The following is a 25,012-nucleotide window of genomic DNA, read 5'->3' as shown; positions in this document are numbered from 1 at the left end:
AGGCTAAGCAGCTGGGGATACCTTGCTTATGCTTAGAAATGTGATTAGTTCACATGCACATCTCTTCATGGGGGTAGGGGAGGAATGCAATTAACAAAGTTTTCTTTGCTGTTTCATTTTGGCTGATTTAGTTTCAGTGGGCCTTTTTGGTGGACAGGACCTAAACACCGTCTGTAGGAAGCAAGCATTTTACATAAATAAATTCCTCTTTCCAGTTTGATGACTTACACAATTGCAGAGAATTATAATGCAAACACTTAATATCACCTTATAATGTGCATACGGATGTTACAAGTGAGATTAATACATGCAGCATCCTACACGTGTTTCATAAAGTCTAAACACTAAATTATACACTATTAGAGATAGATAAATATGCTGATAGAGCAACTTGTGTTGGTTCCTGACCCCCCCTTTATTGTGGGAAAGTTAGGTCAACTGTTGTTAGGCAGCCTTAGCGACTGCCATTTTCAAATATCAATTGTGGTTATTTTTAATTGAATTATTCCTGTCTGCATCACTGTCAGCTGTACTCTGCTTACTGTTTCCTTATAGTATATTTATTTTGTTGGCTGTAATTTCTTCAATATATTTCAGTATTCTATGTATTATTTTGTATGTATGCTTCATAGCTGCTGTTTATTTTTTGATATATGATGGCTTTATTTTCTATCTTTAATTCATATTCTATTATCTTGACCATCGGGTTTTGTTGTAACTCAAATATTTTATTTTTAATATATAACTATAATCAGCTAATAATCATCATTTACCATTAACTTAATTATATACTATGGAAAATACACACACACAAAGAAATCTTAATAATTTTCTGTTTCCTTTATTTTAAACATTTTTCCCATATGGATAGAGATTTCACACCTCTATTATGGAGAGTACCAGTAGACTCTGTAAAAGCTTTCAAATCATTCAAAATCTTTTAAACATACCATATGTGGATGTAGGGAAGGCGGTGGATGTGATATACCTTGACTTTAGCAAAGCTTTTGATACTGTCTCTCACAGTATTCTTATCAGCAAGTTAAAGAAGTATGGGTTGGATGAATGGACTATAAAATGGATAGAGAACTGGCTAGAGCATAGGGCTCAACGAGTAGCTACATGTCTAGCTGGCAATCGGTCACAAGCGGAGTGCCCCAGGGGTCGGTCCTGGGGCCGGTTTTGTTCAATATCTTCTTTAATGATCTGGAGGATGGGGTAGATTGCACCCTCAGCAAGTTTGCGGATGACACTAAGCTGGGGGTAGTGGTAGATACCCTGCAAGGTAGGGATAGGATACAGAGTAACCTAAACAAACTGGAGGATTGGGCCAAAAGAAATCTAATGAGGTTCAACAAAGAAAAGTGCAGAGTCCTCCACTTAGGAAGGAAGAATCCCATGCACCGCTATAGACTGGGGACCGACGAGCTGGGCAGCAGCTCTGCAGAAAAGGATCTGGGGGTAACAGTGGATAAAAAGCTGGCTATGAGTCAGCAGTGTGCCCTGGTTGCCAAGAAGGCTAATAGCATATTGGGCTGCATTAGGAGGGGCATTGCCAGCAGGTCACGGGAAGTGATTATTCCCCTCTATTCGGCATTGGTGAGGCCGCATTTAGAATATTGTGTCCAGTTTTGGGCCCCCCACTAAAAAAAGGATGTGGACAGTTGGAGAGAGTCCAGCGATTAGGGGGCTGGAGCACAGGACTTATGAGGAGAGGCTGAGGGAACTGGGCTTGTTTAGTCTGCAAAAGAGAAGAATGAGGGGGATTTGATAGCAGCCTTTAACTACCTGAAAGGGGGTTCCAGGGAGGATGGGGCTAGGCTGTTCTCGGTGGTGGCAGATGACAGAACAAGGAGCAACAGTCTCAAGTTGCAGGGGGGAGGTCTAGGTTGGACATTAGGAAAAAGTTTTTCACTAGGAGGGTGGTGAAGCACTGGAATGGGTTACCTAGGGAGGTGGTGGAATCTCCATCCTTGGAGGTTTTTAAGCTGAGGCTTGACAAAGCCCTGGCTGGGATGATATAGCTGAGGTTAGTCCTGCTTTGAGCAGGGGGTTGGACTAGATGACCTCCTGAGGTCCCTTCCAACTCTAATATTCTATGATTCTATGATTCTATGATATAATCTATATATGTTTCTTCATCACCTTTTGCACAGGACTGTGCCTATATATAAAATTTATACATGTAATTTTTCACTGCTATGTTCTGATACAGATTTGGAGCAATCATTTTTGTATATTTCATAATTATATTGATCTGTATCATAAAATTATTCAGTATGTTAGTTATGACTCTCATCTGAGGCAGTAAACTGTGTACACATCAACAGCTTTTTTTTTTTTTGGAAAAGGTAATAAAGTGGGAATGTTCATAATATACTGTTTTGTTGACAACTTGAGTAGAGCAATAATTTTTACAGCTGCGATTCTGCTCCATGTAAGTCACATTTTTCAACAGAGACTAGAGAACAAAGTGTTTTGTTTTTCTTTCACAGTGACTCATGAGTGTACATTTAATTCAAATAAGAGTCAAAAAAGACATTTAAAATGGCATATTAAATCACATATGGCATATGCCATGCCATTCAGACTTATTCTCTGAAACTTTTCATTGTTAGTTTTAATCTTTGGATATGATAGTGTGTATGCTTAAAAATTGCTCAGTTAAAATATCTGCATCATATTAAAAATTGAACACAAAATAAGTTACATTTTAACATATTTTAACATAACACATATGTCATGTATAGAATTACATCTTTATGTTTTGCTTCATTGAAGCATATAATAATGTACATTGAGTTATCACAGCATTTAACTTTATGGGAGACAGTTTTATTCATAATGGAATAAAATGCAAATGAGAAGGGGTGTAGACTATTTGCCTAAGGGGGAAAAAACCCTATAAAATAGCCTCTAGTCAGCAAAATTATAAGGCATGCAAGGGATTTTTTCCCTTATTCTGTTCATTCAGCATAATTATGTTTTTAATTAATAATTAATGGATGGCACCTTGATTTCAATAACTATATGTTGTTTTTTGCACAGGGGGAACGAAATGGGTATGACTTCTTTTTTATAATTTATTTGTTTGTGCACCACAAAAGCATAGAAATATTCATTTGTGGAACCTAACTTTGTACAGGCAGAAGGAGTTTCTAGACACAGAAATCTTTTTTACTCTATGTCATGACCCAGGTAATTTTCCACATGGGGCATTCACCTAAACGAAGAACAGGAGTAGAAAGTGGATCAGCAGGGAGGAAGAGTACTTTCCCAAGCTTTATGCACAACCCAATTCCAGCCCATTTCAAACACCAAAATGTAATGGCAATAAGGGTATGTCTACACTGCAATTAAACGTCCGTAGGATCCCAGAACATTGGCTCCAGCCCAACTCCAAACATCTACACCTCAGTTAAACAGCCCTGTAACCTGAGCCCTGCAAGCCTGAGTCGGCCGACATGGGGTGTTTAATTGCAGTGTAGATATACCCTTAAAGTAGATTGTTCCCCTCTTCATAGTCTGATTGTCTCTTTTCTTAATGGCATGTTTTGTTAAACAGCAAAATAGTCAACTATTGGGACTTAAATAACCATCAGACTTTACAGTTTAATAGTGAGGGTAATTAACCATTGGAACAATTTACCAAGGATCATGATGAATTCTCCATCACTGATAATTTTAAAATCAAGATTGGATATTTTTCTAAAAGACCTGCTTTAGGAATTACGTTGGCAGAGTCGTATGGCCTGTGTTAAACTGAAGGTCAAACGAGGTGATCACAATGGCCTCTTTTAGGTTTGGAATCTAGGAATCTATGAGAGTTATCTATCACCGTCTTGCAAAAGAATAGTGACAATAGTTCACACTGCCAACTGATATTTTTGACAGGCTGTAAAAAGACTCAGGCAGATCTTCCTCTAATAGTTTACGTGTGGCTCATGATCAAGATATTTTCACAACCATTAGCTTTTTGTTTTATGGCAGCCTCCAAAAACCTATTAGCTCACTGAACCACTCACTGTGAAGGGGTTCATACATGACCCTGCCCATTTGGGCGAGTGATTCCCACACTATGTTCCAGATTACCCCTCTCTTATCTTCTTAGAGCTCTCTCAAAATCCTTCAGCCATTAGTGAGTTGTTACTGTTGAATGTCTATGTATGTTATACTCCTCCTTCTTCCCTCCTTAAGAATCATGATGCCATCTCCCTTAGTGGAGTTACTTCAAAATCCTGGTGTAATGAGAAAATATATTTGGGGTATCATGCCCCAAGATCCACATAGAAAGGGATCACAGCACCTTCTATATTCCCTGACCCCACTGCTGACCTCTCAATTGGTTCTGAGAATTGCTTGGAAAAAGAGAACATGCAACAAACAAGCTGGGTGAACAGTTGGTGAGCTGGGAGTAGGGGGTGAGGGGTATGCACATTGTTTCCTGTTCATTCATGTGACGATTCCTAAGAAAAAGAAAGTTACAGCCTCAAACTTTGTCTAACTACAGCCTCTGCAGCAGAGATCTCCCTGATGGGTGTCCCTATGCAAGCAGGCTAGCAGGAGTCTGTGGTAGCTGGATTTCCATGAAGCTAGAAAGAGATGGTTTGCCAGAGGTGCAGAGCTAGTGAGGAAGTACAGGACCTCCCATTTATCTCCCAGCATGCATTCCATGACCTAGTCTGTGGTCAGCACTTGTAACCCTGCTAAGTATTGATGCTAATCACTTAGGGCTTGTCTACACTTACCTCTGAGATTTGGTGGCAGTCGACCGAAGTTACGCAAGCTACTCAAAGAACTTGCGCAACTCCTGTCGACTTCTCTGCTTCTCTTCTGCATGCCGTCTTCACTGCACTGCGCCGACGGGGACCGCGTTCCCGTCAACATATCGCTACGCCACTTGAGAAGGTGGTCTTAATACGTAAATTTCTGGATTGATTGAGCGGGTCTTCACTGACTGCTCAGTTGATCCAGAGAAATCGATCTGACAGCGGCGAATTTGCCACCCTCAGTGAAGAAATAGCCTTAGAAATTAGTTAAAGTAAACAGTATATCCCACCCTTCTCAGTTTAGTATTATGTATTTACAGTACATCATTTAAGGATTTATTTTTAAAGTTTAATCTTGTGATGCATTCCTCCTTCTCCACTATCTAGGTTGCAGGTGAGTATGGCTTGAGGGGAAGGGAGAATGAAAGTAAAAGTGTTTTGGGTTGTGGATTAGCCTGTATCCTTCCTAAGGGAAAACAAATGGCCTGTATCTCCATTGCCTTTCACCTTGTATACTCATTTCCATCAGGACAAAGCGAGTGTAAAAGGGCATTATCCTAATTTGGTAGCATTTCGCTTACTTTGCAACTGGCTTAAATGATTACACAAGGTGCAGGGCAACAGAGAACCATGCCCAAATACTTGTAATGAATTTTTAGACAATTATAATCTCTCCTGATACTGTATTCCTGATACTACAGGATTGTAGGATCAAACTCTCCCCACGTTTAGAAATGTATAGCGTCTGTTAACTTCACCATCTTAAAGAAGTCAACATTTATCTATTTCAATTGTTTTAAAGGTTGTGGCAAACTACATCTATAGTATATGGGGGCTCAATCAGATTACTGTACCCATACTTGTAATAGTTAAGGTTGCTGTGGAACCTCTTACAGTAGACAGACTCAAAGGACAATTTTGAAATAAGGAATACATACTTCTATCATTTTTTCTGTGATTTTATAAAAAAAATTACAATTTCACATGAAATACTAGAGAGACAAGGTGGATGAGGTAATAGCTTTTATTGGACCAACTTCTGCTGGTGAGAGAGACAAGCTTTCGAGCGTACACAGAGCTCTTCTTCAAGTCTAGAAAACTAACTCAAAGTGTCATTGCTATTGAACAGTATGTTTAGCATAAGTAGTTAACACTGTTCAACACATTTAGTAGTGATACTTTGAGTTAGTTTCCCAGACCTGAAGAAGAGCTTTGTGTACGCTTGAAAGCTTCTCTCTCTCACCAACAAAAGTTGGTCCAATAAAAGTTACCTTGTCAACTTGTTTCTCTAACATTCTGGAACCAACACAGCTACAACAACACTGCATACATAAATACTAGGTTGTCACGTATCACACAACCTATCCTTTTTATAGAATTTTTTATAGTTTTTGAAATTCAGAAATGTTTGAACTTTTAATCAATTTTACATAACAATCTTTTAGAATGTGTAATCGGTATGCCCTATTTCTGGTGTTAAACTTAAGTTCATTATTATTAGTTCCAGGTTCTTTGTTCCCCAGTTTGAAACAAAATTAACTGCTGAGGTAATTTCTTTTGAGAACATTTAGACCTTGATTCTCCATGACCTTCACCTTTTGTTCTCATTTAAACCAGGGCAAAATGAGAGTAAAGTGGGCATAGAATGTAAAGTTTCTGATTGGGTGCATTTTATACGCACTTTGCACTGGTGTCCGTGACTGCACAAGATGCAAGGCAGGGGAGAATCAGGCCCTCAGTCTGTTCGATTACATTATGGTCAGAGTGTAAAGAAATAACTATAGTTAAAGAGACGTTTTCTATTGCTTTTAATAGGATGTCATTTTAAGTGAGATTTGAAATTCTTTTATATTTCTATTGAAAGACTATGATAAAAGAATAACAGAAAGACTGTCCCACAATCCCAGACAATGTTTTCCAGAAATATCTCGTATCATAACGTGAAACTCCCACTCTAGGCCCCATTGTTCAGGATGCGTGCTGTAACCTATGAGTAGACTGGGAACCAGATTGTGGCAATTTGCATCATGGTTTGCCAGTGTTCTGGGAATGGGATCATATCCTGCTCCAACCTAATAACTGGAGCAAGGAATGTCCCCATGGGCAGTTGTGCTAGATGACAAGTTGGCAGGGAGCAGTGAGGGAAGAGAAGTTAAAGGTCTGCTCATTTCCCTCCTCTTTCTGCTCACTGTCTATCCACATGTACTGGGGGCAATTAGTCGCCCCATTGGGTGTGCCTACATTGCAATTAGAAACCCAGAGCTGGCCTGTGGCAGCTGACTTGGGCTAGCAGTTGCGGGGGCTGTTTAATTGTAATGTAGACTTCCAGGCTCAGGCTGCAGCCCGAGCTCTGGGATCCTCCCACCTCATGGCATCCTGGAGCCCGGGCTCCAGCCCAAGCCCAGATGTTTGCACTCCAATTAAACAGCTTCTTAGCCCCACTGCCTCCTCACTGCAGCCAGAGGGAAGGAAGCGCTGATCTCCTGTCCACTTGGCTGCAGCAAGGAGCAGCAATGCGGTCCACCTGAGTACTTAGGCACCAACTGCTTCTGCAGCCAGGGGGGACAGGAGATCAGTGCTCCTCTCCCCTGGCTGTAGCAGGGAGCATGGCAAAGTGCTCCGCGTGGTTCCCTAGGCTTTGGGGTCCCTGCTGGAGCCAGAGGGAGGGGAGCACTGATCTCCCGTCCCCCAGGCTGCAGAAGGCAGTCGCTGCCTAGGGACCCAGGTGGAGCACATGGTTTCCCTGCTGCAGCCAGGGGGACAGGATCCTCCTCACTGAACTCCTTCCCTCTGGCTGCAGTTGGGAGGGAGGGGGGCTGCTGGTGGCCCTTCCAGGTTGTAAAAATTATATTTGTGGCCCTCGAGCCAAAAAGGTTGGGAACCACTGCTCTATGGGAATGTCTACACTACAGTTAGACACCCACAGCTGGCCTGTGCCAGCTGACTCAGGCTCATGGGGCTCCAGGCTAAGAAGCTTCAGCAGAGACCCCAGAGCCTAGGGACCCAGGTGGAGCACTTTGCCGGGCTCCCTGCTACAGCCAGTGGGAGGGGAGCGCTGATCTCCCGTCCCCTTGGCTGCAGCAACAAGCCTACACCAGCAACACACTCCACCTGGGTACTTAGGCAGTGCATCCCTTCTGCAGCCAGCGGGAGGGGAACCGCAGGCCACTCTGAAAGACCCGCAGGCCACTTTTGGCCTGCGGGATACAGGTTGGGAACCACTGCCATACAGGCTGCTATGCCCTCTGTGCTGCTAGCCATTTTACAGGTAGCTGAGGCAGAAAAGTAAAGAGAGGGCCTTATGCTGCTGTGTTCCCTTGCAGGTGTGCAGTACAAGCCACAATCTGATTGAAAATAGGTACTTGTAGTTACTTTAGGTAACTGCAGTATTCAGGATTTTTCCTGTAAATACAGGGAAATATCAAACAGTACTGAAAAGACTGAGTCACTTCTTCTTGTCATAGATAAAACTGGCATGATTTTGCATTATATGTAGCCACCTCTCTTCATGGTAATGGGTCAACACTTGACGATGGTGTTGCATTTTGCTTATCCAGCCTTAAGACTGGAATTTGTCACCTTAAGTCACCCTCATTTTAAACCATGCGAATGAATAGTTTTTTCTGCTAAAATTCTCCATTATTGCTAAGCATCCTCTCTTTTGGGATCTGTTAGATCCAACATGGAAATGAGTACATCTAATATAAAACTTCTTTGGAATGAGAGAGAATCTCATAAACTGGCAATACAAAATGAAAACAAAAATCAAGTAAGCCTCATATCTGGGATTCACACCATGGATCTGATGGTAGAACTTTATGCTAATGTATTCATCCAGATTGTAAATTATACATTTATTTTTTAATGCTTTAATATTTGCTGTTTCTGGAGAAGAGAGGACTGAAAACAGCTCTTAGTATAGTTAATGGGGCCATTGACATGAATACCTGCAAAACACATTGTATTGGGATCACAGCTATCTGTATTTGTTTATACAAATAATATACAAATTATAGTCTTACCTGGGAGACAGGAACACTTAGCTTAAAATGCTGGATTTGACACTGACTCCTTCGGAAGCCTTGGGCATGTCTCTTTTCCTTTTGTCTCATTCCTTATCTGTAAATAGCTATATGGAGTATTTCATGTAATATGTTGAACTAATATTATTCGATGTATGTGGCTATGGGAGATGATCACTGGTTAACCACTGATAACTATTGGTTTTAACATCCAAGGACACTGTAAAGGCCCATTTGATTTCGAGGAGCCACCATGGAAGGTTCGTTCACATTCCAAGAATTGGGTGAGGACCACTGAAAGGGAGGGTTGAGGCCTGCTGGCTAAAAGGAGAGTTTCTGGAATCTCAATGAAGGTGCCAGGACTAGATACTCAAGACACCAAAAACTTGTGTTTAGGAGGCTGAACTACCAGGTAGGTGGCATTTAGACCAAGTTCAGCAGATGTGGGACCCAGCAGCTTCTGGGAAGGAAGTCTGAACTGGGATCTCTTCTAAGACTTTGCTGTGTTTAGAGAGTAAAGATGACACTTCCAGATGACCCGTAAATGTGTTCATTCAAGGATTTATTTACCTGTATGTATGTTAACCACATCAGGAGCAGAACTTTGGTGACTGAGTTTTCTTGCGGTGGCCTTCAAAGAAGACCTACTGTATTTATCAGTGAACACCTTGATTCTGAAGAGAGGGTCTTTGGAATAAGGGAACGGAATGAGGGGAGACACAATATAAAATCTCAGGTCTACTGTAATTGCCAAGCGGGAGGGGGTGAGCGGGGGCGAGTGCCGGTCACTAGATATTATACTGTCTCCACACGTATATAGGGTGCTTTTTACCGTGCTTGACTGACAATAAACCTGGTCTGGTGCCTTCATTATTGAAACGGATCTCTGGTCTTATTGGATAATCCAATTGTGGTTTGGTGTCTCGGTTATCTGCAGAACTGGGACAGCATAAACACTGGGAGAACAGACAACACAATTTAATAGAAAATAATACCCTTTCTATAGCTTTTCTTAAACTATTTTTTAGATTTTAATAGAGAATTATATCCCTGCTAAAGAATGTGATGTTTAAAAACATATTGAAAGTATCTTTTATTCTCTTTTAAATTCTATAAGTATTAATGAATAAACCCCTATTACATTTCTGTAGAACCCTGTTGATTTTATTCCAATAAGATGGAGCTTTGCTATGAAGCCAGAGGGAGGCAATAGGATTGCAGAGCCTATTTCTGCCCTTAGGTTGCAATAATGTACAGCATGTCCACAAACAGGCAAGTGGACTCTTTTTCCTTTTCCCAACCCAGCCAAATTACTCAATTCAGGCAGTGGGGAGATTTCATCTTTAGAGGCTTTGTTTTACTAGCATAAAAATTAATTTGTGTTAATCAGCTTGAGGTAGGGAGAGTACAAAATAAACTTGATATATGATGTTCATGTTTTTTAGTATATTACTCTCTGTATAAAATATGCTTTTTAATCTCTTAGAAATAGCAATCTAATGATAGGATTTGAAGTGGAAGGGGCAATTGGGTAGCCCAGTGCCGCTGTATTTACATTTCTTGCACTTTTGACCTTTGAATGAGAAAGCTTATAGATTACTTGGCCTAAAAATGCTTTGAACTAGAACAAGGTACATAGGAGTCAGTTTGGGGGTGATCTGTTGACCAAAGGAATTAACAAATACACTTTGATCATATTGTCCTTTCTGCATCAGATGTGTTGCTTGACTATTATACTTGAAAGGAAGGGAATGCAATGCTAGGTCCATGATCTCAGTATTCATTTCTCATTAACATAAATGTGTGTTATGTGGAAAGCTCCTTCTATTAATACCAACCCAGACCAGTGTCCTTGAGGACACATGTCCTTCTCCATCTTCTTTGCCATGAGCAATCTCAACTCCTGCCCTCCAGAAAATCACCCCATGTCCTGGGAACTTTGGAAAATGTTGTTTGCGAACTTATCCCCTAGACCATGCACAGCTGAAGCCATTGGGCATGGCCAAGCGCCAGCTGTTAAAAAAAACCTCCTGGACGTCCAGCTCCTACTTGACTCTCTAGATGAATGCCCAAATGGCTGTTTGCCCAGGTGTTCAAAGCTTTTGGCCATAATCTCTGTAATTGAGTTCCCCATCCACCCATCAGTGGAGTATTGTGAGGATAAATATATTTGTTTGTCAGGATCTGAGATAAAAAGATGTGTCATAGAAAGGGTATAGATTCTTTTTTAATATATTATGTTCCCAATCGACACTTCCTCCCAATGTAACAAAATAATGGCTAAATTCTGAAAATAGCTGGAGTCCAGTGTGCTTCACTGAGTTTTGGCAACACTCCTTCTTCACCTCTTCTGCCTGTCTCTTTGGAGTGGAGGGGGAGTCTAGATCTATTTCACAGGTATACACCAATTGGGGATTCCCAGGGCCAAGACCCACCAGCAGAATGAAGCAGAGGACAACCAAGAATTGGGTCAATAATGTTTTAAGGCCTGATCTAGTGAGATACTCTTTGTCTCTGGCAAGGTGAAATGCTCAGCCCCTCACAGGATTAATGGCTAAAGATGTTTTTGGGCACACACTGGTTTCTAAGCTGCTCCCTGCACTATAATTTCTAGATAGTTTTCAACGTGATTTGGAATATATTTAGTATATTTTTAATACGTGTGTGTGTGTGTGTGTGTGTGTGTGTGTGTGTGTGTGTGTGTGTGTGTGTGTGTGTGTGTGTGTGTGTGTGTGTGTGTGTGTGTGTGTGTGTGTACCAGCTTAGAATACATATTTTATAACTTCTGGTTCACAGTTCAATCGCCTTTGTTAGAGGATACAGAGGAAAATACTCTGTTCAGTAAGTCGAAAAAATCCCTTTCAAAGTCAAAATGAAATTACTGTCTTGTTCAGGATACAAATATCTGCAGGAGACCTGTGTGGTTTATCTCTCCAATAGCTTGCAAAGGCCTTAGCATGCTGATGCCTGCTCTTGTGAAAATCCCTGAAGGGGTTGAACAAAGTCTTCAGGCAAGAAACTCTAATAACCATTTGAAATTTTGCATTAAACCTCTCAACCTCTACCCCATTTCCCTCACCAAAACACTCCTTTTGTTCAAATGTAATCTCAGAGAACAGCCATATAGGTACTGCATAAAGAGTAGATACTGTGTTCTGGTGCTAAAGAAAGGAAAAAGAGAAGGGGGGGGGGAAACATTTGCAATGCCACTTTCTCACTCCTATCTGATAATTTGAAAAAAAAGTAAAGAATGGAATGTTTTCCCCAAAAACCTCAGAGACTGAAATTCATTCCTGTAAGTGGGCCCTACAATGTGGAGTACCCCTATTGTACTGTATGTGGATGTGTGGTGAGAGTAGCCGCACCAGAAGGTGCCCATATCCTCTAATGTATTTGTGAGGATGGCTGAAATTCTTGCATTTTTCATGTATGATTATTTTTAAGGAATTCAGCTACTTAGTTTGTTCTTCATGTAACATTTAAGAATCCCCTGGGATACTATTTCTTCTTGTAAAATAAGTTTAATGGTTGCTTAAAAGTTCCTTAGTGATGTATCTCCTATTGTTCATCTACTTTGCTCAGCTTTCCCTGATATATATTTTTAATCTTTGCCTTGTTCAGGCTTCATCTTTAATAGCCTCTTTCAGACAACATGCAACTTTTACTGCCATTTGGACTGTAATTATGATCCATCCACTCTTGAAAATACCCTGCATACAATGTGTCAAATCTCCAGATAAACCTTCTTTTTGGTTTGGTTTGGTTTGGTTTGGTTTAGCTGGTACATTTTTACAGCAGCATGCACTGTTTACTTGGAGAGTATATCACAGATAGTAATCTGACTATTTCAAAGGAAACCATTCTCTCCTGTGCTTTGGTGCTTTCATTCTCTCCTCTCTTCTCCTTTTCTTCCCTTTGATTTTTCTGTTTTGTTTTTTGATTTTTCTTTACTCCCTTCATCTGACCTTCTTTGTTTCAAAGGTGCATGAAGACAACCATGACCTCTCAGAACCGATTGGGGATAGCAAAAAGCCACACAGCCCCAAGAATAAGGGCTTTTCCAGAGCTAATTTGGAAAGAAAGGAAGGTCTCACCAATGACAATAGACCTTGAAAATCACTGTTTTGGAAAGAAAGAGGGGGTCAATTAAGCCAAATTAGAACAGCTGAGTGTATTTTAAGTTTTAAGTGCAATTCACTCAGTTAAACACAGTGCACTAGGTGTGTTTCTATTTTTAAAGCCAATATCATAATTATTGCTGTTGTTATAGCCCCAGTAGATTAGTATGTACACCATAAGGCTATCAGATCTGAACTTAAGTTTTTTTACTTAGGAAAGATCTAAGCATGATTTATCATAGAAAATTAACTCCTTGTATTTTATAGATAAAGGTTGGACCTTCCATGTTGGATTTAGGGTCATAAATGAGTCAAAATTTTGAAGTAGTTAGTTGGAACTCCTGTGGAGCAGGGTTTTTTTATTTTTGTTTTTTTTTAACATATAGACCATTTGGGCATCCACAAATGAAATAAACCATTTCAAATATCCATACATGTTTTAGGAATTGCAGGATTCCTGCTAAAATATCCAAGATTTTAAGATCTATCTGAGAATGTTTTTTGAATTGCAAGATTGTAATTGTATAGTTGTTACTTCAGGTTTTGTTTTTTTTTTCCTTTTAATTAGGTGTGTGAAGCAGGCAACCAACATGATGATGCTTATTGTTTTGGTTGTGCCTTGTTGTAGAGTATGTGCTGGTAGCATAGTAATATGCGCCCCATCCTGCCATTGGAGCTGCATGAATGGACCCTTGTGTCTATGGGGCATCCACTGACTTCAGGATTGGGGCTATGGTTTGGGCATGAATATGCCTTTAGGTATATTGTGAATAACACATGTTTTAAAAAATTAAGATGCTCTGTCAGTAAAAAAAATATAATCAAATTATGGGCATTACACAAATAGATTGTTATTGCAGTAAGTCCAGATAATTTATAGATTCCAAGGCCAGAAGGGGCCTCTGTAATCATCTATATTTCCATGTAATACAGGCCACAACTTCCCAAAAATAATTCCTAGATAATATCTTTTTGAAAAACATCTAATCTTAATTTAAAAATTGCAAGTGATTTAATTACCCTCACCATGAAACATTTGCATTTTATTTATAGGGATTCTTCTTAATAACACACTCAATTTTATACAATTTACTGGTAGATACCATTGCAGAATTCTTGAAAATTTGGTAGAAAAAAATGTTAGTATTAACTGTAGGGAAATTACTATAGGGAATACCATAGTATCAACTCTAGGGAATAAACTATTTTTCAAAGCACTCATTCTGTCATGCATTTTCCAGGTTCCATAGTTATGTGGCAAAGTTTTCCACAACCACTTACAGTGCATGGAAACTATTATCTTTAGCCTTCATTTTTGTTTTGCATCAGAGGCACCGTGAAGGAAAAAAATTACATATATAAACCTTGTTTATTTCCTGTACTTTATACACAATTTTAACTGAGTACTTTTCTTTTGTGTAAAAGATTTTTGTTTTGTTTTGTTTTTTTCTGTTCTGGGTAAATAATGCTGGCTTACAAGAAAGCAGTTATTCTAATTTGCATACTTCCATGATAATAAAGTCTGTCAATTGAAATGAAATCGTTTAGACTGTATTACCTGATACATGTTTTTGTTTGTTTTCTTAACTAGTGAAAAAGGCCATAGATTTTAAATCTAGAGGATTTAAATTGTTTCCAGGCAAAGACAACAGCAACAAGTTTTCTATCTGTGAGTGTACTCCTTTTGTTACATTTTTCTAGTGCAAGAGTGAAGTTTGTGCTGTCTATGTTGTTTGTGTGTGTTTTCAAAATTGTTTATATATTTCGAACAGTATAACTGCCTTAAATATCTTTCTGCAATCTGCATAGTCAATTTTAAAGTGTGGTTCTAGTCTGAAGGGAGGGTCTCTATAAAACTGACATCATGGGGTGCCTGTTTACTGTGTCTCAATGATTTCAGATCAAATTTGCTGAATTTGCAAATAAAAATATCCTCTCTCCATCCCCCAATTACCAATCTTGCAAAACTCAACTTCGAGTACACCCTTAGTTACAGCTGTGCAACCACATATTTTCTTCAAATGATGAATTCAGTGCCACTCCAACAGTATCTTTGTCTTCAGCTGGCTTGCACAAGTATAACCAATTAGAACTTGATAAACTCTTGAAGAAAATAGGTCATTGAGGGTGTGCAGCAACTTGCAGTATCAAGCACTTGATGATACACAAGAGGAGTAAAATTCAACTCACTTTATCTTAGCTATGTTGAATCTACAAGGTTAAAAAGATTGATAGTAGTAAGAACTTATTTCAAGAAATTAGAGTAAGCAGATATGTCTCTGAATAGATCAAGGAGAAGAGCTGTTGAGTAAAAAGGTGCCATTTTTACAGAGTTACTTTACAGAATAGAACCATATTTAAAATATTTAAATAACTGGTTAAATAAATATGGGCTAAATGCATACTATGTGTCCACATTTCATTATTATTCACAGTGGCGGGGGAAGACTTATTGAATTTGTGTGCTTCTTGCATGCACCCTAGGCAGGATATATTTACACTGATAATTTTTGCCTGAGATATCAGTCTTGAGGTCAGTTTCAGGATTTAACATGGCAGTGACTTTCATGAAAAAAATGCTTTTCAATGGACTTTCCGCTTGTAGGTTTTAAATTGTCAGCATGAGAGTCATGCATTTTTTATAAAGGTGTCTTAAAGTGGCAAACCTCTATGGTTTTTACTAAGTATAAGTAATAAAGGAAGCCACGCTTCTATTCAGTTTATCATAGCACTTTACAGAATTGCCAGATTTAATTTATCTACAAAGAGTATCACCTAAACAAGCCTGGAAATAAGTCTGGAAACAGGTCTGAAAACTAAACACGTGTGAAAAATGTGTTGATGCTTTAAACATTTTTTAAAAATCCATGTTATTTTCACACTGATGGCTCCACTGGAGAGTAGGATGGTTGTAAAACATGAAATACCATAAAACAGAGACAAGTCTATTTAACACGAAAATATATGTAAAGTGTAAAATGTAAATATATGTAAACAGCAAAAACAACAAGAGATCTGTGGCACTTTAAAGACTAACAAATTTAATATTTGCAGGCATAAGCTTTCAAGAGACTTCAGCTCCCTTCTTCAGATGCAGTAATACAGAAAATGGGTAACACAGAGGCATCTTATAGATATCCAGGAGCATTGAGAACAGTGGGGGAGGTGGAGTCCGGTACTTAAGACCTAATGACGACCATTGAGTAGGAGGTGAGAATGGGTGAGCAAAGTAATTGACCTTCCCTGGTGAGATAGTCATTCCAAGTCTCTGTTTAAACCCAGTTTGAATGTGTCAAGTTTGCAGATCATTTCTAACTCAGCAGTTTCTCTTTGAAGTCTGTTTTTGGAGTTTTAAACAGAGATTTGGAGTGGCTATCTCACTACGGAAGGTAAATTACTTTGCTCACCCATTCTCACCTCCTACTCAATGGTCCTCATTAGGTCTTAAATACCGGACTCCACTTCCCCCATTGTTCTCAATGCACCTGGATATCTATAAGATGCCTCTGTGTTACCTATTTTCTGTATTACTGCATCTGAAGAAGAGACTTGAAGTCTCTCAAAAGCTTATGTCTGCAAATATTAAATTTGTTAGTCTTTAAAGTGCCACAGATCTCTTGTTGTTTTTGCTGTATGCAGACTAACACTGCTACCCCTCTGGAACTATGTAAACAACAGAAATTGATAATGGAATGTTTGACACAACAGAAGGTGATGCTATAAATCAATAGTTTTCTTATTAAACCAAACACAAATTTAGCATTCTTTATTTCATTCCCACTAATTTATTATCTTTATCTTATATTACTTGATCACAATTTTTTTTCCAGATCAGCTTTAAAATATCAGAATTTGGCTATTAATGCATTAGTGGCTAGCAACTTCAAGCTATGATAGTATGTTTAGTGCAAAATCTTTAAATCACTGAAGTTTTACATAGATGATATTTTGTGTATATTCCATATAAAACTGAAGTATGTAGTACTGCAATTTGTCAGGCAGTCAGAGATGGATGACCCAAATGGGTAGCTAGCTCCTACAAACAATTGATAAACATTTTGGTTGATTTAAACGTGGTCAGCCAGATTCAAAATTTTTAGAAGAGAATGTCAGTTTTATCCTTCAGTTTCATTCTGTATTCACTTAGGCTGTCTGTTTTGTAAATGTATGAGGACAGTATTTCAATAAAAATATATTGTGCCAATGACTGTTAGACAAAACTCCCAGTGAGACTTCAATGGGAGCCCTGTATGCAGAACAATGACAGAATAGAGTCTTTTAAAATGAATGACTGTCACTCTACTGCCTAAAGGTTCAAAAGAGAAGATTACATATACGTACATTACATACATATATTATTTGAAATAATATAAATAAATAGCTACCTTAAATTATTGGTTTGATTATCTAAGCCTCAGGAAACCATTGTCCTGAGACAGTTTTTATGGTTGTTCTCTCTATCTTAAATCTGCTGAATACATCAGACACACAACAAAATAGAAAGCATTTATATAGTGTTTTTCACCTATAAATTTTTTTATAAATTTAGCCTCTGATCCTACAAACACTCATTTAATGCTTACCTTAAGGCACCTGAAACCATTAGGATTCCTGATGTGAGAAGAAATCATACATGTGCATGAGTGTTTGCATAAGAGAGGCTATTATTAATCTCATTATATCCTTGTGATATATATAAGTACCATGCTTACTTTACAAATGGTAAGACTAAGGCCCAAAGTCATAAGGGAATTGGTGTGAGAGTCTGGATTAGATCTCAGGAATTTCTGGCTTCCAGTCCCATGCTCAGACCATGATGGAATGCCTCACTCATGATATTCCTTTGGTTACAGTAAAATGTCCATTAACTGTTGTCAGAGGACTGTTTGGGATATTGGGAAAAGTGGGGAGCACTAAAGTAGTTATATTTTCACAAACAGAAAAGTCAAGTTTTATGTGTGATAGCATCCTACGCCAGCAGTACAAAGGGTCCAAACTCAGCAGATCATCCATGTTTGACCAATCCCTTAAGCACGTTTAGGCATGAACATGAATGGGGGTGGATTTAAGCATGTGCTTAAAATGCTTTGCTGAATTGGGACCAAAATTAGAGTTGTCAGTTTAATACATTGGAGCTAGACTTTATTTTTGTTCTGAAGTTCTAAATGTAGTGGGGGGGAAGGGGGCATTTTAATTGTTTTTATTAATATTTTTTCATTCAGTACAATCTTTCAGAATTTTTTAAAGGAATATAAAATACACCCATGTATCATGTTAAGTTCCATTTCATTGTATTTTATTAAGAATGCAACAGTTTAGGGAAGATGATATAAAGCAGCAACTTTCACGTGGGTGAAAATTTTATTTTAGGTGAAATGTGTAGAATCTAATTATTTTTATGCTGTGAAATCAGTACAGAGTCTGCTCTTTTCATATAAATTCCACAGTATTACCATTTTTGAGAATAATGCAGAGTACAAGAATAAAATATTCTCTTTCAAATACTGAAAGATAAAATGCAATAAAATAGGAAGTGCTGTTTAAAGCTGGATTTTGTCTTGGTCATTTAGTCATAGTAAAATAAATTCTGTATCTACCTATGTATACAGTACAATTATGCTAAAAGTACACTGATTATTTCAAATCAAATTTGGGGATGTCAGAACTGTCATCTGCAGCCAGCCCCAATAAAAGCTTCTGGCCACAATTTTAATAAACTTTTAACTATACAAAATCTTAACTGAATGCCACTCCTGCCCCACCCACAAATATCCTCTTAGCCTTCCTCCTAGGTAGAGAGTACCATGAGAGTTCCTCTGCCGGTGCACAGTGGTACCATTCCATCCCATGTGGACTACCCACTAACTGCCGCCTTAGTTCCCAATCCCTGCCTTGGACTTTGGGACCATACAAGACACACAAAGTACTCCCAAATGGATTCTGATCTAAATTTCTGAATGACAAGTTCTTCCTAGGCTGTCCATATGGACTCCAGTCAATGGCAGTACCACTACTGCCAAACCCATGGATCTTCCAACAGTAGCAAGAACTTAGTTTTCTATGGATAACACACTTTCATCCTACCCATGAGACTCATTAAGCTTCTTAGAGGAAATTGAGAAAAACCTCCATCTCTTCAGCTGATGTGCTGCTGTTGGAAAACTCCTTTCCAATCACAAAAGTGGCAATCCAGCTAGCCTTGAGTATACCATTGTGGATGAACAGGCACTTAGCATTACTTGCTGCCAATATCAGACCATACATGCTGTAGCTCTTTCAGGACAGAGCAGTGGTGCTGGAACACTTTTTATAGTGGGGGTGCTGAAGGAGGAAAACCATGTATTTGGGTTGTTATTACTACTTCAAGCCAGGGGATGTGGCAGCACCCCTAGTTCCAGCACCTGTGGGACAGAGAGGACTGAATAGAATGGCCACAGCCAGCAAAGGCTGAGGTGAGGGCCCCGTTGGTTGGGAAAGTGCCCCAACCACAGAAGAAAAGGTAAGTGATGATCACTTGCTCTCCATCCTCTCCACTTTCTTATATGGCCCTCACCCATCACTATTAAGCTAATTTTACCATCTCTGTGAGCACAAATGCACCGGCCGCCAGACAAGGGAGAGTCCCCCAAACACCCCTATGGAAATTCCTCACATAAGGACATTAGAAAGGCGCTTGCCCTATTCCAGGGTACCTTACTGTCAGGCTTTCTAGGGCTTTTATTCTTTCAGAGGTGGAGTCTGACAGGTTAGACATATAGTTAATTAAAAACAAATTTCTCTCTCTCTCTCTCTCTCTCTCTCTCATACAATAATTTAAAAAATTTAAAAAATTGTGTGAATAATACATTTCTGATTAGCTTAATTATATACAAGCCCTTTCTCTCAAAGGAGTTTTATTATATTATGTTGAAAACTGTCATTCTACTATGCCAAAGCCCACTGACTTATTTAATCAGAAACAAAGAAGGATAAATATATTTTCCTCTTAATATAGATGCCTAGGCTTCATATCACTCAGTTTTGAAAAAATAAAAATAGTTTAATCTTAATCCGAAACATTTCTCAAGTAGCAGCTGACCAGCCTCTTGTGATATAGATTTATTTCCCTGATCATCAACTCTTAATTCAGTGCACAAATAGGATAAACAGAACTCAACTGGGCCAGAAGTATTTTTTGGAATTGAAACCCTTGCAAACAGTAAATCTTGAGAGAAATGATAGAATATGTTTCACTTTTTTATAGTAGAGCAAACTCAGTGTGTAAAATATGCCTAATACAAGATTGCTAAATGCAAACTATTGAAAAAATACACCAATTTGGATATCAATTCTAGACCCTTTATATGTGCATAACTCCCAATGAATTAAAAGTTTGTGTGTATAAATGGCACTGAATCAGTTCTTAATCTGTTTTTATAAGAAAAGATTAATCCAAGATGAAAAGTTCAGATCCAGATAAAGATTTCAAGCCCCAATGATTTGGGAATGTTCAGCTCTCAGGATTTGGTTTGGTTCGTTTTAAGAAATTTGTGAAGGTCAAATTTGGTTCGTATCTCGAAGCTGACCCCATGCCTCTAAATTCTGAGATATTTGGATTCACAGCAGAAATTAAGGCCTATCTGACCCAACTCCATGGAAGTTTTGTCATTGATACCAGGACAGCAGGTCAGACACTAGGGAACAAGGCAAGAGTAACATTAATGAATTATGGTTAGAGGAAAATTTCCCAGAAATTACAGTAAATGTTAAGGAAGAATTCATTAACTTTAAATATTGTTTTTGAAAATGAATAGAAGTAACACATGTATATGGATTCAATAAGATGACAAGCAAATAAACAGTGTTATTTGGTACTTTTTCTATTATCTTAAGACTTCTAAAACTTGTGGTATATAGATATAAAAACATACTGTAAAAGTTGCACTTATCATTGAAAGAAAATAAGTGTATTGGAACTGGAGATTGTGTTCTACCCCAAAATGTATTAACTGTTTGGTGTTTTTGAAGTAACAACATGGTAGACCATGTAAGTTTTTAATATTATTAATTGTACAAAGCATTATATTTTGGGGTTTCCTGAAACCGTGTTGTTTTCTTTTTTTTTTTTTTTTTTACAGTAAACGAAGGAGGTATTAAACAGGCATCCAATTTGTGTCCAGATCCTGGAGAACCAGAAAATGGAAAACGGATAGGCTCAGATTTTAGGTAAAATATTAACCCTTCCATAATATCATTTCTCTAACATTCAAATTGTTGAAAGACCATAAAAATATATACATTTTAAAATATGCTAAGACCATTGGCCAACCCTTTGGGAAGTTCTATTTAAAATTAGATGACACAATATAGTCCACTGTGTTTGTACTTTAGTACTAAGGACAAAGCTCTCTATATTATACTTGAGTGTGATACACATAACTGGTGATTTGCAAAGAATTTAATTGAAGAAGCTAATTTAAAATATTTCTCTCACATAAATATTCATCTGCCTTAATTCTACAAATATTGGGCTTACATGTAGAAATGGAGATTATTGTGGGACACTTGTGAGGAGATGGTAAGAGGAGGATGTGTGTGAGGGAAGGAGACGAAAAGCAGGTCTCTCCAGACTAGTCAGAGTGGTTTACACTGGCTGACGACCTTCAGGATCATTCAAAGTACCATTTTAATGGTCATCAGGCAGGGACAGGGCTAGGCAGGCATGTGCTGATGAGTAGAGAGGCAGGCTACTGTGATGATAGCTCCCCCAACTCAGTGTAGGTGCAAGAGATGGGGATTCTAGAGCAGTTGTCAGTGTTGGGGTTATGCAGGCTACATGGTACATGTCTCCATGTGCACTTACAAGAAGGAAATCCCCTTGTTAGCAGCTGCAGCAGTCCTGACAATAATGGAGACAGAAGATAATTTTAACAACTGAAACTGGATGTAATATTTTTGAGGGGTTGTAACATTTTTTTCCTGTCTCCCTCTCTCCCTGATATGAAATTAAATTTCTCTCCATAATTATCACACCACTATGCACTGGAGCAATCTAAGCATTTTAGGGAGGGCTAGTGAGAAGATTTGGGACACACCAAACCTTACTAACTTGTTTTAATTAAAAACTGCTTGTGTTTCCCTTTCGGCTGTCCTATCTGCATCCTACAGCACTGGAGCTCAGCTGCATATTCCTTTCAGTCTTAACAATTAGCATGCACCAGGGTTAGCCCTGAAAACAAAGTGATGCAGTCTTTGAGAGGAGGGAAGAAAGGGGGGATTCTAATTTAACTAGATGATTTTGAAAATCTCACCCTTAGCTTTCATTTTTTAAAAATGTTACAGGAGGATCACGTGCTTCCCCATAATCCCCTGCAGCTCATCAGTGGAAATAAGCTAACAATCAAAACATAAAAGCCAAGCAAACCAAAATATCTCCGACTTGACTTCCAATTCCCATTTCTGTGAGTTCCACGGTGTCCTATCTTCTCTGTAATTTTTTCAAATTATGAACCCACTAGAACAGAAACCGTCTTTATTTCCCATGTTGGCTAGGTCCAAGCATGTTTTTGGTACTTAACACATAATTAATAATAATAATAATAAGTAGTGCAACTGTAGTGAATTAGTAGATAAAATAAAGCCAGTTGTCAGAAGCAGGTGAGCAGGCTCTCCTAAACCCATTGGGTGCACCGGGTCTACTATGGGGAGACGCATCTTGGCCCTTGCTTTTGAAAGTGTTTTAAGCTAAGGAAGGAAATGGGAAATAGCAAACAGTGCAGATTGTTAGAGCAACAGTGGTGACCAGGGAGGCAGGGAGAGCACTCACCTTATTCCTTGGGATACAGATATTCACCTGATCAGAGACTGGGGCACTGCCAAGCCAGCCTCTGCTCTTCACAGAGGTGGTAAGCCTGAGCCATAGAGCTTGTTATGCATGCTGGAGATCCAGGGAAGCAGTCAAGTCTAGTCAAAAATCATCCCCTAACCAGCAGTAATAGATTCCCCTCAGCTACTCCAAGCCATCACACCAGCAGACTCAGGCATCTTCAACTGATTCCCCCCAAGTCTCTCTGCATATAAGGTCCATCGAAGTCTGAATGTTGGGCTACTAGTGATGATTGTTTGGATTAGTTGGGTGCTTCTAGTGATTGGAGGATGGGGGTGGGCTAGGCAACCATTGTGCCTCTCCTCACTGCTGTATGCCCTGCACATGGCTGTAGCAACCTGCTTGGAAAGAGAAGCACAGGTTGCAGGAAGGAAGAGTTCTGAGGAGTTTCCAGGAAGTCAATCTGTTTGCACATGGCTGGAATGCTAGCTGCAAGCACAGAACTTCTGTAAATAGTTCAATTAATAAGGAGCCAGTTTCGTTTTTAAAAAATGGAGTCCTCTTCTATTATTACCAAACACAAAATAAATGAAATTGGTGGCAATAGTCAGTCTACACAGATCCACAGCAAGGAAGAGAGTGTGAATAAAAGGAAAACAAGACATCAGCAAAAAAAAAGAGCAATCAAGCAGCATGGAGGTACTCAAGCCATCAGAAAAGTTTAATTTGATTGACAAAAAATCTTACACATGCATGGAAGCAGTGAAAACCTGAGAATTGATCTATATCTATCTAATCTATCTATCTAGATATATTTATATATATATATATATATATATATATATAATAGGGGGAAAAGATGAGAAAATTAAGGTAAAAAATAAAGGTAAAGGTGGGGGTTTTTTTTATTATCTCATTGGGACAAGAAGTGAGTGAGACACTGTTACCTGAAATAATTCCCAAAAATAGGAAGTGCTGATAAAGGTATTTGATGAGTAATATGACCCCAGACGGAATGAGACTGCCTAGAGATATTGTTTTTTACCAAAAATGAAGAAATAGATACTTATATTTCAGAATTGAGAAGTGTGGCATCCACATGTAACTTTGAAAACATTTCCATAATCAAAGACAGAATCATTTGTAGGAAATGGGTTTCCAGCTTCCGGGACAGATTGCTGAGAGAAACCAATCTAACCCTAGAGAAATGCCTCTAACAAGGGCAGCTGAAGGGAAAGGATCAAAAACAATAGACACTAGTGCAGAACATGTATACAGACTCAAGCTAAAGAAACCCAGGAAGCAGGACAGAGACTTACTGAGAATGCAAGCAACATGATCCAGTATATATACAAAGCAACATGAAAGGCAGAAAGAAAAATACCCAGCCTATGGGCAATGGTTCAAGAGGGGTGGGAAATACAGCTGCTTTATATCCCCCTGCCATAATTACCCTAGGAAGAAAAATAGCAGTACATACAGAAATGAGGATGCTGAAATTTCCAGTGACGAGGACAATAACTGCAGTGTGACATTAGCAGATCCAAAAGATACTCAATGTGCATGCACAGCAGAAGAAGGCTTCCAGCCATACAACTGCCGTATTTGCAACTATGCTTTTAGATCAACAACCAATTCAATTCGAGATGGATAGTGCAGCCAGCTGCAATGTAATCCCAGCAATACTGAGAAGCAATGCTAGACTGGAGAAATGTGATCAATTGCTAGTGATGTACAATAAAAGCATTCTGAGGCCTGTTGGCAAATTCAGACTGTCAATAAAACGAGATGTTGTCACTTGGAGTTTATATTAGTTGACACAGCAGAGTACTACCCACTGCTAGACAGCTGGGTAGTGCAAACCCTGGATCTGATCACAGTACAACACCAGAACTATCCTCAGCATGAGCGAGGAGAAAGAACAGTCACCATGGACTCCAGCTGGCATTCTAACAGAATATCAGGACATATTTCAAGAAGATGGACACCTACAGAGCAGGCTGAAATTAGATATAGACCCCATTGTGCATGAGACTACCAAAACACAGAATTTCACTAACTCTGTTGAAGCCCTGCGTAAATAATGGCAAGCCTGCGAAGAGGCATCATCATGAAACCTGTTGATACTAGTACAAAGTCATTGAGCTAGATGAGCCATCCAGCTATTTGATAAACTTTGCCATTCCTTTTGGCAAGTACTGCTGGATGCACAGCTGTTTCACTGGAAACTGATCCAGGCACTAGAGGGCTACTAGGCATCAACATTGTAGCAGATGACATTTTTACTGTAGGAGAAAG

General features: G+C 38.9%; 1 protein-coding gene across 3 annotated transcripts in view; it reads left to right on the top strand.

Annotated features, from left to right (window-relative positions):
* CSMD3 (CUB and Sushi multiple domains 3) overlaps positions 1 to 25,012 on the top strand; it is a 1,042,296-nt gene that overhangs the window by 385,709 nt on the left and 631,575 nt on the right. For 2 of the 3 annotated variants that reach the window (XM_067537408.1, XM_067537407.1), the window contains 2 exons: positions 14,501 to 14,578; positions 21,027 to 21,114. In XM_067537408.1, the coding sequence (XP_067393509.1) occupies positions 14,501 to 14,578; positions 21,027 to 21,114 (166 nt within the window). The remainder of the gene's footprint in view (positions 1 to 14,500; positions 14,579 to 21,026; positions 21,115 to 25,012) is intronic. The other variant, XM_067537409.1, reaches the window with a different exon arrangement.

Source organism: Emydura macquarii, unplaced genomic scaffold (assembly GCF_026122565.2).
Source record: "Emydura macquarii macquarii isolate MOO-44397 ecotype Brisbane River unplaced genomic scaffold, CSIRO-AGI_Emac_v2 contig_383, whole genome shotgun sequence".
Lineage (NCBI taxonomy): Eukaryota > Metazoa > Chordata > Testudines > Chelidae > Emydura > Emydura macquarii.
This window is presented reverse-complemented; position numbering and strand designations above follow the sequence as displayed.